Here is a 13,709-nt window from a genome sequence, read left to right as displayed (position 1 = left end):
TGTATGGTGTTTGTGTGTGAGACAGAGAGAGTGTGTATGATGTTTGTGTGTGAGACAGAGAGAGTGTGTATGATGTTTGTGTGTGAGACAGAGAGAGTGTGTATGGTGTGTGTGTGTGAGACAGAGAGAGTGTGTATCCTGTTTGTGTGTGAGACAGAGAGAGTGTGTATCCTGTTTGTGTGTGAGACAGAGAGAGTGTGTATGGTGTTTGTGTGTGAGACAGAGAGAGTGTGTGTGGTGTTTGTGTGTGAGACAGAGAGAGTGTGTATCCTGTTTGTGTGTGAGACAGAGTGTGTGTGTATCCTGTTTGTGTGTGAGACAGAGAGAGTGTGTATGGTGTTTGTGTGTGAGACAGAGAGAGTGTGTATCCTGTTTGTGTGTGAGACAGAGAGAGTGTGTATCGTGTTTGTGTGTGAGACAGAGAGAGTGTGTATGGTGTTTGTGTGTGAGACAGAGAGAGTGTGTATGGTGTGTGTGTGAGACAGAGTGTGTGTGCTGTACAGCGTGTGTAGTAGAACTGCGAGGTAGCTGAAGAGAAGGTGTAGTTTTTGTCCCATCACTCACCAGCTCCTCATCTTTAAGGGAGGTCCGGGTGGCCAAGGCTTGGGAGATCCCTGCCTTCCTAGACTGCAATATGGACTAGAGGGAGAGAGAGAGAGAGAGAGAGAGAGAGAGAAAGAGAAGCAGCAGTGAAGAGGTAGAACGAGAGAACACGAAAGAGGGGTGAAGAGATGGAAATAAAGGGAGAGAGAGAGAGAGAAAGAGAAGCAGCAGTGAAGAGGTAGAACAAGAGAACACGAAAGAGGGGTGAAGAGATGGATATAAAGGGAGAGAGAGAGAGAGAGAGAGAGAGAGAGAGAAAGAGAAGCAGCAGTGAAGAGGTAGAACAAGAGAACACGAAAGAGGGGTGAAGAGATGGATATAAAGGGAGAGAGAGAGAGAGAGAGAGAGAAAGAGAAGCAGCAGTGAAGAGGTAGAACAAGAGAACACAAAAGAGGGGTGAAGAGATGGATATAAAGGGAGAGAGAGAGAGAGAGAGAGAGAGAAAGAGAAGCAGCAGTGAAGAGGTAGAACAAGAGAACACAAAAGAGGGGTGAAGAGATGGATATAAAGGGAGAGAGAGAGAGAGAGAGAGAGAAAGAGAAGCAGCAGTGAAGAGGTAGAACAAGAGAACACGAAAGAGGGGTGAAGAGATGGATATAAAGGGAGAGAGAGAGAGAGAGAGAGAGAGAATCAGCAGTGAAGAGGTAGAACAAGAGAATGCAAAAGAGGGATGAAGGAGAGATGGATAAAGGGAGAGAGATGGAGAGTGTCATTAGAAAACCTACTCAAACAAAGCAAATACCATCAACTATACTGACACCTATACTGACACCTCCCATAAATATGGCTTCGCCCCATATTGATCCATAGAAAATAATACATTCGTGAAGTATTGTATATGGGTGCTATTATTTTGAAAGGTCAGGCACCCTATATTACACCTAGTTTGATACCTTATAGGTCAAAGGTTAAAGGCTATGCTGCCAACGGGAGGTCCCAGAGAGTCCACCCCCCTTAGAACGGTACAGACTGAGCAAGCTTAGGGATAAAGCCCTCTCGTTTGAGAGATACTTATTTCTGTCACTCTTGGGGTCGGCTTTAGCTCAGAAGGTGGTTTGATTCCTGCCTCCTTCTGTCCACATGTCGAAGTGTCCTTAAGTAGGACACTGAACCCCAGATTGCTCCCAATGAACTAAACTGGTATGTGAATGTGTGTAAATGGTGAACGACAGGCCATTGTAAAGCACTTTGTCTGTTAAGGTAGAAAGGTGCTATATAAGTGGAGTCCATTGGTTGGGCTAAGGCCCTACATGGGGTGATCAAGCTTCTCAAACAATCACTGATCTATCTATTAAATGTGAGTTTTCATATAGGACAACTGGTATTAGGGTTAGGGGCGAGGGTTCGTCGGTAGATGGTTAGCTGCATGTGTCTATGTGGGATGCTCAAACAAAAAGTTAGCTTCTGAGATGTCTTAGATGGCTGCATAGCTTTAGCTTTATGGGTTAGCGAGTAGGCTAGCACTTAGCGACACTTAGCGATGCTAAGTGCTAAGCGTTGCTTACCTGACCTAGTCTGTCTCTGCCCCCCCCCCCCCCAAAATCAGAGATCACGAACTCCGCCCTCATAAACATGCTAGCAGATTCCTCTCCTCCTTTCTCCTCTCATCTCCTCACTCAACTGGCAGGAGTACCTGCTCCCCCCACCATCCTAATCACCTGGCAGGAGTACCTGCTCCTCCCACCATCCTAATCAAACGTCTGGCAGGAGTATCTGCTCCCTCCCACCATCCTAATCAAACGTCTCGGGCGTTTTTAAACTATTTGTCGGCTCCCTGGTTCCAGACTCCTGATGGCAATCGGGAGCAGTAGGACACACTTTCCAACCTTTCTATTTACAGTGCTTAAAGCAATTTGACAGCATGAGTGGCATAAGGGGGGCGGAGGGATGTATAATTTGAGGGTGTTTATCATGTCTTTGTTTGGAAGATGGTGGCAGACTTTTTCAAACTGTGAACAAGGGAGAGCTGTATTGAGACAGCCATAAAACACTGTTACTAGGAATTCTCTTTATGAGGACATCAAAACTGTTGATTATTTGCTTTGTCAGGTTGAGTGAGCTACTGCCTATGGCCTCCAGCTTGACTTTCTGTTCACTGGCAATCAGTAAGGTCCAGTTCACACGAGTCAGTCAGAAAACAGACCCAAAATGAGAACAAGGCTTTTGCTGTTAATTTGAAATTCGTACAGAACAGAGCCGACTAATTGTGTTGCTCTCATTGGTTGAACAGATGATGACAGTCCAGCTGGCAAAAGTTTGACTCCTCTGAAAAGAAGTTCCCACTGAGGTGTAGAAGAAAGGAAAAGTAGATGAAATAAATAGAACAGTCTTACCATAGCCTGAGCGTAGAGATGTACCAGGGGTCCATGGGGAGAAAGAGCAAAGAAAGAAGTTAGGGTCACAAAGAAGGACACGTTTTCTCTTCACCAGTCTACCTTATTTTTACCAGGACTGAATAAAGAACAAAACTCCAACACACTGTTCTCTTCACTTGCAGCAATTTTAATAAACAACATTTCGGCACTAGGCCATCGTCAGGTTAAAGTTTTTCTCCTACGCACCTGTCCGTGCAGATGTGCAAAAAAGTTTTCTTCCTCTCTCTAATATTATTATTATTATTTTTTTTATCACACATCAACCATTCAATGGTTCAGACACACTCACCAGCTCGCTAACCAGGGGGATGGGCCTCCTCTTGCAGAGGTCAGGCATGCTGTCAATCCCGAATGGCGTATTTCCACTGCAAACACAGATGAACACACACAAATGTAGGCAACACAGCTGGCAGAGCAAGAAAACGTCAATATGTGTGTACAGTCGCACATGCCTTCATATAGATGTTTACACACACACACACAAACAAACAAACAAACAAACACACACACGTGTTGCATTGCATTGCTATTGATGTCTCATCACTACTGAACAGTGAGTAGAATAGACACCTTGTTCCCAACACAAGATGGAGAGAGGAGAGGCACAAGAGGCAAGTGTCTGTTGATGTTTACAAAAGTTCATAATGACTTCAAAACCGAGGTACTGTGATTTTTGTGTATCGTTACACCCCTAGTATCGAGTATTGAATTAGTATTGTTTCAGTTTCAAGTATCGTTTCAGTATATGGTATAGTGACAACACTAACACACACACACACACTGACCCTGGCTTGGCCCACGGGTGCTTGCTGGCGTCACCATCACCATCTTGGCTCTGTAATAGAGGTCAAAGGTCAGGTTTTACACCTCAGAAAAAAAGGTTTATAGAATTCACTATATGAAACATCAGAGGTAGAGAGAGAAAGAGAGAGGGAGAGAGAGAGAGAGAGGAGAGGTTGGATTGGGTTGGTTGAGTTTCAGATAAGCATGCAAACAGAGGAATCCCATCCAAACAATCTGACTGTGTGTTAGATGAGTGAGCATCGCAAATCACTTAGAATGAGACGGGTTTCACACACACACGGACGGATTACATACAGAGGCTGCTATCCCACAATGCCCAACACACACACACAGGCACGCACGCACGCACACACACACACACACACACACACACACACACACACACACACACACACACACAGAGCATCTGACCTTCATTCTCAAACATTGTCTGCCGAGAAGTCACACAACAAACTAGCCAATGAGATGAAAACCGCACACAATGCAACCAGAAAAGACGAGAAGACTATCCATGAAATTGATGTTTTGCCCGTTTACCATGCTATGTTGTGTTGAACATCAGGTCAGTGTTATATGGCTAGAATCTATGGATCGAGTCCTGCATGAACATTAAAAATACACACCTCATACAAACCAGGGATTCCAAACAAATTGTGCTTAATGGCCTCGAAGACAAATATATTACCGACAACACAGTCAAGACAGTGTAAACAACAGCTTTCATAAACCATAAAACTGTGAACAGTATAAAGTCAGTATAAACAGTATCAGAGCAACAAACATAAGCATAGGAATTCCTTTGGACACAAGAAGTATGAAGACATGCTTGTTAATACGTTGATGTGAGAAAAATATATTTTTAAAGTGACCTGTTCCTCATCTTGTGTTCCATCTGAAAGAGAAGAGCAAGGGATATACGGGACGAGAGAGATGGTCAGAAAACGGGAAAGTTGTCAGTCACTACTTGTCTCAGGTGAAAGACTATGCCTCTTTCTGAAAAGTTCACTATGCAGTAGGCCTGAGCTGGGTAACATTAAAACATGGTGCCACTGCAAGTTTTTTCAGGTCAGCACGGCTCGAGTTCATAAATGTTTCATTAACATGTATAAATTCATCACAGAAATCCCTCTTAATGTGTCCCTCCCTCTTCCAGTTTCGTGTGAGACTTGTTTTTCCAAAGGAGATAATTAATGCTTTCTAATTCCGCAAATAGCTCCAGTCTTAGCTCCCGCGTCACGTACACAAATAGACTGCCAGTTGATGCATTACTCTAAATGTGGTATAAAACAACGTAATTTGCAAAGGGGCAACCCTAATACCCAAGGTCTCACTCCATATATTATGTGTGGTGTCAATTTTATGATAATGGCTACCAATACAGAAAGATGAGCTCTGAATGTGTAAGATAAAGTGTATGATTCCTCTATTAATGAACACGTCTCCCTAAATATATGAGATATTGAGTGGAATTGTATTCTACCCCATAGATGAAAGAGAATTGCAAAAAAGGCAGAGAGGCTTTGTTCACAAAAAGGTAGCCTGAAAAAGATCTGAAGGCTGTAGCTCTCAATGAACCATGTAATAACTTTCATGGTCAAAACACATCACAAACATCTACTTCAGAGTAAATAAAGATCTAATGATGAATTTGCTGAGCATGCAAAAGAAAAAAAAAATAAGAGTGGAAAACAAAGTTCCTGTGGACAGACGAAGGCTACCTGGGTTGAAGTCGTCCTCGGAGAAGGTGGACAAAGTCACGCTGGCCAGGTGACGCCTGGTCTCTCGTTTCTCCCTCAGGATCTGCTGGAAGCCCCTCAGGCACTTGATCCGCCGCACGTCCCCCTCGTTCATCTCTGGGCAGCGCTCCGTTTCCCCTGCCTCCTCTTCGCCCCCAAGGCCTACTGCTGAGTCAGGCTGCTGCTGTGGCGGCGGCATCGGTGCTTCTCCCGGCAACTCTTGTGGCGCTGCTGCAGACTGTTCCGCCGAAAGGGAGAGAGAGAGGGACTCCGCGGTCGTACACTGTGACAGCGGAGCATTGGCGGGGGGGTCGGTAGGGCCTTCGGGTGGGGGAGACCCAGCAGCAGTGCTTGAGGTCGAGTCTAGGCAGCGAGGGAGTTCTTTTGAGCAGGGTCGAGGTTCGTAACTGTCTACGATTTCCTGTGGTGCTTTGTCGTCGTTGTTGTCTGTCACCTCCTGTGGCAGAGGTTGGACAGCGCAGTTTTCTGGGGGAACGAGGTTCAAGTCCTGTTTCTCGTCATTTCCACCTCCAGCGTCCACAACATCAAGTTGAGGTGTTTCTTTAGAGGTTAAGTCCATCGGAGGCCTAGCATAGTTGCTTGTCGTTGGCTTGACCGTGGGTAGGTTGACCTCGTCACTCTCGTCCCCTGGACTCTGGGTTCCAGTCCCTTCCATCTTACGCAGTGCCCCCCGCAGGGCCGAGCTAAAATCAAGCACCACTTGGCCTATACACTTAACGTTAAAACCCACATTTAGTGCCTCTGCATTGCCGGGGCGAGGGAGGCGGTTGTCTGGGCCCGGGACACCTTCCGCCTCTTTCACGAATGGAGCATCTGTTTCGGCTGAGGTGGTGTATAACGACGGCTCGGTCCACGTTGCCTCTGTGGATTCCTCATAGGTGGAATAAGTCTCCTGATAAACGTCAACCTGGCAGTCAGTAGTGTAGCTCATATCAGTGGGTGGTATGTATCCATACCCCCCTGCTTTATCAACCTGACCGTCCACAGTGTGATAACCTGAGCTTTGGGGGTACGAGCATTCAAGAGCACAGTTGTAACCCAGACTGGGACTCTCTTGGTGGGATTCAGTCTGATCTTGAGTCTGGGGTTGGGGCCTCCGTGTTCTGGAGTGCCACTCTTCTCGGCTAGAGGTGCTGGCTGGGGAGTTGTAGTGTCGTCCAGAGTGGACTGAGAGGTGCTCTGAGCTTTCGGTGGAGCACTGACCAAGGGTAAAGTAGCCTCCTCCACAACTGTAGCGATCCCAGCTCCCGGTCCTCTCACAGCAGGGAGGTTCTTCTACTTCCTGCTCTTCCAGACTTCTGGAGTAGGCAGCCTCTCCATGCCACCCTCCAGTTGCACCATGCTGAGGAGAACCATCCCCCCAGCCCTCTGTACTACCACCCTCCCTACCGTGCCTAGCACCATGGCTGGATCTCTCCAGGTCCAACTCGGACTTGGAGCTGTGGCCTGAAGAGAGGGAGCTGGTGCTTGGGCAGTCCTGGCCGTCATGACGCTCCAGGTAGCCAAGGCTGAGTTTCTGGGCCATTGTGCTCACGAGGAAGTCCGATACCGGGATGTCCGAGCTGTATTCAGAAATGTCCTCTGTTTCTTCCTGCTCTTGAGCATCCGTTTGAACAGTCTCTGCGTTAGGGGAGATGGTGGACGATTCAGCCCTGGGCGAGCGGAACTCTTCATGGATGCTGTGGCGTTCACTGTATGTCGATGGGAGGTAAACATTTGTATCTGAGGGCACCATCGCCCGGTCCAAACTGCCATAGGCACTAGCTGGTCTCCGATGAGGGGAGTATGGAGGTGTATCTCTGCCCCCGATTGCTCCGGACCAAGTCCCTGCATGTTTGTTGCCAGAGCGAATGTCCTCAATTTCCATTAGTACCGCGTCCACACAGGAGGACACTTCCTCCACCGAACCTCGGACAGAGGACAGATAATCCCGCAGGTCTGAGATCTCCTCCTGGATCTTATTGATCCCTCTCAGCTCCTTCAGGATGTGTTCAATGATCGCACTAGACTCCTCCTCCTCATCTTCCTTTAGCTCTTCCTCATCAACCTCCAACAGTGTCTCATGCCGGGCTCTATTAAAGTTGTAATCCACGAAGTTGCCTGCAGAAAGAGGTCTCTTTGACTTGACCCGGGTGTGGGAGAAGTCAGCCATTCCTCTGGCTGCTGCAGCGAACCCAGCCCGGTTCACGTCTGGACCCAGTTGGTTCTGGCGTGGGACCGCTCGTTTCTGCTCAGGAGGTGTCCGCATCGAATCTTGTCCTGTCCGTTTCTGGTTCCCGGGGGACCTGCTACTGCTGCTGCTGTGCCGGAGGGTGCAGGGGATCCGGATGCACCCCTCTCTGTTCAGCTCCACCTCCCCAACGCAGGGTCCCCCGGCAACGCCCCCGTGACCTTTACCGTTCGGTACCCTGGAGGAGCAGGACTCTGTTCTGGAGCCACCCCCGGTGTCCCTCCGCTCCTTTTCTTCCTCGTCCCCTTCCCCCTCTTCCTCCTCCATCCCTGCATAGTAAAGACTGGGATCTGGGGTGTGGTGGTGGTCTCCAGAACCTTGAAGGAGGCGGTGGATCTTCCCCCGGATGACCAGCGCCACTCTGGGGTTCGGGGCTCTTTTCTTGGGTGTATGAACTTTAGCTTTGGTGCCTCCTTTGGGGGCAATGCCCGCTCCATGTTGTCCATTGAAGCGATTCCTTGAAAACATATTCTGGACTAAAATGGATGGCCTTTAGGTGTCCCCTGGCATTTTGCTGGGGTCACATTCACACTAAGATGAGCACCTTAGTCCAAGAAAAGAGGATCATGTGAGGTCATTAGGCCACACCTATCAGGGATGTCTACTCCACAACTAAAAGAAAGATAAGATAAAAACATAACTTAAGTGTTCATATTTTGTTCAGACTAAGCATTTTAACCCCAACTAATACAAGTGCTAAGGGCAAAACATGTTTTTGTCACTTCAGTACACATTTCCTCTCCCTTTGCATTGATGCCCTGCAGCGGAACTGAAAAATTACAGATAGTGATTCATTACAATAAAGTTTATAGAATATTGTAAAGCAGAAATGACAGGAACAGGTGGCACATGAAAGTGTGGTTTATATACGACGCTCTCTTGGCTTGGCAGATATTGTAGCCAAATCAAATTTATGAAACTCACAGTTTTACATTAATGGAAGTGGACATCCAATGGGGGTAATTGGCTTCAAGTACCCAGCTCCTGGGAATTATGACGTTAGTAAGCTACCACATATAATTCCTGTGCCAGTAACTCTCCAGTTATTAATTTTGCAAACCATCAGGCAAGACTGCTTCTGTGTCATTATCTTATGACTGTGTCCTTATCTTATGTGCGTCTAAACACTGGGTAAATCTGGACTGCTATTGTTAAGTGTTTGAATATTTGTGTTTGTTGTCTGTTGTCATCTGTGTTTTAATGTACAGGATCTGGCTGCTATAATGACTATTTCCCTCCGAGGATTAATTAAGTCAACGTCTGTCTGTGTCTCTCTCTCTGTCTCTCTCTCGGTCTCTCTCTCGGTCTCTCTCTCTCTATCTCTCTCTCTCTATCTCTCTCTCTCTCCATCTCACATCCTCCACACCACCCTATCCCACCTATGTTAGCTTACTGAAAGGCATCTAAAACACACAGATAACTTATCCATGTTTCACATCATTTTAGTAATTCAGCCAGTTAAACACTTGTGCTTGGAATGAAAGGAGGAGGTTGGGCTCAAATTTGGTAATATGATTAATTTGCGTTTTTTTTTTTTTTTACGCATTTAAATTTCCAGATTAATCACGAGTGTTAGCGTGTTAACATTGACAGACTTAATTAAAATACATGGTAGACATCCCTAGTAGAGAGAATGAGATAGAGCAAGGCAGAGAGAGAGAGAGAATGAGAAAGACAGAGAGTCTAGGGGCTCGTAGACCCATCGGGCCGCCCTGAGAATATCAAACATGTTTAATATTTAGATTAATACATCACTACTTTACAAGCGAGACGGGGTGACAAGTGGTTCGTTACTCTCTTGGGCACGATAATATCCTGTAGTGTGTGATGAGTCGTTATTTTCAAATCTTTTTTGGCGTGCTTGTTTGATATTCGCAAGAAGAACATATGTTAAGATTCTGCTTATGTGTGTGATGCCACCTGATTTCGAAATCGGTAAAGATTTAAAAAATCCTGTAGTGTGAGCCCGGCATAAGAGAATGTACACCAAACCCCAATCGAATCATGTCATTAGCATGGTAGCTATGGAAACCACATGGTCACTGAACTTAGGTGCACAACACTCGTATGAGGAGAACATCAAAGACAACAAGACCGATGGCATGATACTGTATATTAAAAAAAACGATATACCAAATGTATGGTTCATACAGTAGAAGGGTGATTGACTGTTTGCTATGGCGGTATAGTATATGGAGGAGCTTATGTTAAGCTACCGTCAGGTCAGAGAGTTTACAAAATGTCTGCCAGTAACCAGGTTTCACATAGGGGCAGCTGGCTGATGGCAGGGCAGCCTTGTTGATTATGGAGGATGAGGGCCTGAGGCAGGTGCAGGTCTTTTGTAACCATGGCTCAACTGGGACAAGATCCACTACTACACTCCGTTTCCAGCGCAGCCCCCATGCACACTCAAATGCCTCATTATGTTAGCGAAGACCAGCAATTAGCATCCCATTAAGAAGACACTTTCTTTTCTTCCTTTATCTTCTTCCTGCTCCATCTCTCCACTCCTTTCTTACCATATGACTAGTCCCTGTGTGTATAGTATGCCTGTTCTTCTTCACTAGCTACAGTAGCTGTCTCTCTTTCAGTTCTATCTTTCAATCTTTCTCTCCGTCTCTTGCCCTCAGATTTACCCCAACTTGCAGTGTGAATAAGATGGAGCCTCAGGAGGTGTAGACGCTGCTCTCGTGAACAGCCTCAACACTTTCTATGCACGCTTTGAGACCAGCAACGGTCGGAGGGCTGTCGCAGCTGAGGTGGAGGAGAGCGAAGGGCACTCGTTCTCTCTGAACACGACGTCAGAAGGGTGTTTAAACAGGCGAACACCAGGAGTGGACCAGACGGTATCGCAGGGCGGGTCCTCAAGACCTGCGCCGACCAACTGGCTCCTGTGTTCACAATGGTATTCAACCTGTCCCTGGCCCAGTCCATTGGCCCCACATGCCTCAGTCCTCCATCATCACCGTACCCAAGAAGCCAAGACCAGCCTGTCTCAATGACTAGCGCCCGGTAGCTCTCACCTCCGTGGTGATGAAGTGCTTTGAAAAGGAACACTGCTCCTCACTGCCCAGCACACTAGACCCCCTACAGCTCACATACAAACCCAACAGATCCACAGAAGATGCAATAGCTCACATCCTCCATACCACCCTATCCCACCTACACAAGAGCAAGGGGAATGTATCAGGTTCTGTGAGACTGCCGTTCATTGACTACAGTTCAGCTTTCAACTCTGTAATTGAACTGTTCACCGCCATTCATTTTTTTGGACCAGGATTACGCAAAAACTACCAGACCAATTTTCATGAAACTCGGTGGAGGGGTGTACAGTAGCATGGACCAATTTAGAACCCATTCAATTTTGGCGTGCACAGAGCCACGAATTGCATTCAGGGGTGGGGGTCTGTGCTCTCTGAGCCCCATTTCTAGTTGTTGTTGAAGATGCCTTCAGCTATGGATCACATCAAGAAGACATTGCTTTAGTTGAAAGAGACAACCATACTTTAGACCCAGCCAAGGATCAATCAATAACTGTACAGCGAGGCCTAGAAAAGGCCGTAAAGTCACGCAGGGCACTGGAACACCCCCACAGCACAATACATTTAATACATGGGTCATAAATGGTGAAACTCAACTAGATCGACTGTGCCTTGATCTTTGACACCGACAGCAATAGTGAAACCACTAATCACCACCTCCCCGAGGGAGATGTGCACACTCGTTACAATGGGGGTTCAGACTGAGTGTGCGCGTGCGTGTGTGTGTGTGTGCGCGTGTGTGCGCGTGTGTGTGTGTGTGTGTGTGTGTGTGTGGTTAATGAGAGCGCTATTCTGTGAGTCAGAAAGCGACTGACAGAAAAAGAATTCCACCGTTAAGGGGCATCAAGAAGAATAGAATGGATGAAGAATGACAGCTACTGTACTGAGGGAGAATAAGACGCAGCTGTCAGAGAGAAGGAGGAGAGATTATGAAGATAGAGAGCGATGAGGCGAGCAAACAGCTGCTTGTATTGACGGTGGCATTTTAAATTTGAGTGACAAGATAGAACAGGAGTGATGGAAATTGCAGGCCGACAGGCTACGGTTACACCAATTAGTTTTAAAACATAACTTTTGCCACGTTTTGGCTTCGCACCTACACCATTGCGACGTGTGCAAGCCTCTTTAGCGGAGACTTTTGCAAACGCTGCTGATCCAGTTTCAGTTGGAATATTCTGGATTGCAGAAGGGGCGGAAAGAGAGAGTTTTTAAACCGACGCCAGGCCGACTACCAGCGTCAAAACAACCGCTCCCTATATCCACAGACTACATCAGAAAGGGAAAGCATTATTTGAATGTAGGCTACAAACGTTGGCGTGTGTGACTGCAAGTATTGTTTCAACAGTGCTTATACTTACATTTTTTTGATCAAAATTGTTGCTAGGGACAATTCAATAGTCACAGAGTAGACAACCTGTTTCCTGTTTACACCGGCACATGCATGTCCGGTGTACACAAACGGTCATATCCTATGCCTCCCCCCCCCCTTCCCCCTCTTCTCTGAGCGCACAATTTTGTTGAGCGATGTCTGGCAACCTGCCAACCCTCACTGGCTAGCTGGCTAGCTAGCTAAACGGGACAACATGCATCTCGCTAATCCATTTACCCCCCTCCCCTCCATCAGAGTCACAGTGATCCGACTCGATTGTAGAATTCCAGGCCTGGAAGAAGGCAGTGGCTGATTTTGTATTTGAGCAGGTTTGCTCAAATACTGCATGTGCATGTATTGACCATTTCTCACATGCTGCTGTCGACAGGCTCAGAATGTGATATTATTTTTGACATAATCCTCACATTTGTATTTCGGGGCACACTATCCCTTTAACCCCCAGAGGGTCTGGATATAATACCATCTTGAGCTGTTTCGACCGCAGGCAAAGAATGGAGGTGTTCTCTCTGTCTCTCTCTCTCTCTCTCTCTTTCAGCCTCCCCTCTTCCTCTCCTCTTCCTCTCTTATCTCATTGAGAGTGCCAAACTCAGGAGCAACCCTTTCTCTCTCTTTCTCCCCCATCCCTCCTTCCCCTAATCTAGTTGTCCCTCCCCCCCTCCCTGCTGTCACTCTCTGATTTGTCGCCGGAGAACACTCAACACTCAACACTCAACACTCAACACTGAACTCTCATTCTGTCCTCCCTGGGTGTTCTCTTACAGACACCCACGCCATCAATCACCTGCACGGAGAACTGGTGGTGTGTGTGTGTGTGTGTGTGTGTGTGTGTGTGAGTGTGTGAGTGTGAGTGTGTGTGTGGAGGGGGGGGGGGGGCGGGGGCTGCACCTGTCATCATTTTCCATTTGATTGACAGCATGTAAATCACTGGCCCTTTGAGAACATGTGCTTCACATTGTGAGCTCAAGAAGGTAATTGGGAAGGTTATACCCCGTACGAGAGCACAGGATTGACAATCCACTCCTCATTATGTGAGCAAAGAATCTAATCAAATCAAACTTTATTTGTATAGCGCATTTCATACACAGAGGCAACACAATGCGCTTTACAGAGAGCAATGGAGGGGGGGCATAGGTCCCACCCCTACATATTCCAGAGGGAAGCAAAAACACAGTTTCACCCAGAGAGAGAAAGAAGAGCTATGTGTGTGCGTGTGTGTGTGTGTATGTGTGCGTGTGCGCGTGTGTGTGTGTGTGTGTGTGTTGGGAGGGGTGGGCTGACGTGGCAGCTTTTTCATACACAGGAGACAGACATTTAAACATTAGACAGAACCAGGAAGCTGACTAGCTGGCGTATCAACAGGCTAACACGGCTCACAGCTGCTACGCAGGGCGCGCTAACGACTACACACGCACCTAGAACACCTACGTAGCCTGCTGCTACGCAGGGCGCGCTAACGACTACACACGCACCTAGAACACCTAGCCTGCTGTCAACCAGGAGCTGGGAGCT

At 47.2% G+C, this 13,709-nt stretch overlaps 1 protein-coding gene across 1 annotated transcript in view; it reads right to left on the bottom strand.

The window, feature by feature from the left end:
* Positions 1-13,709, bottom strand: part of LOC311310175 (protein unc-13 homolog B-like) — a gene marked incomplete at both ends in the record, with an annotated part of 98,647 nt that overhangs the window by 27,725 nt on the left and 57,213 nt on the right. Inside the window, 3 exons of the mRNA XM_084439599.1 lie at positions 565-639; positions 3,268-3,343; positions 3,764-3,813. Coding sequence (XP_084295725.1) covers positions 565-639; positions 3,268-3,343; positions 3,764-3,813 — 201 coding nt within the window. The remainder of the gene's footprint in view (positions 1-564; positions 640-3,267; positions 3,344-3,763; positions 3,814-13,709) is intronic.

The sequence above is a fragment of the Borostomias antarcticus genome, assembly GCF_949987555.1.
Source record: "Borostomias antarcticus genome assembly, chromosome: 6".
NCBI classification, from domain to species: Eukaryota; Metazoa; Chordata; class Actinopteri; order Stomiiformes; family Stomiidae; genus Borostomias; species Borostomias antarcticus.
The sequence above is the reverse complement of the archived record's forward strand: the minus strand, read 5'-3'. Positions and strand labels throughout refer to the sequence as shown.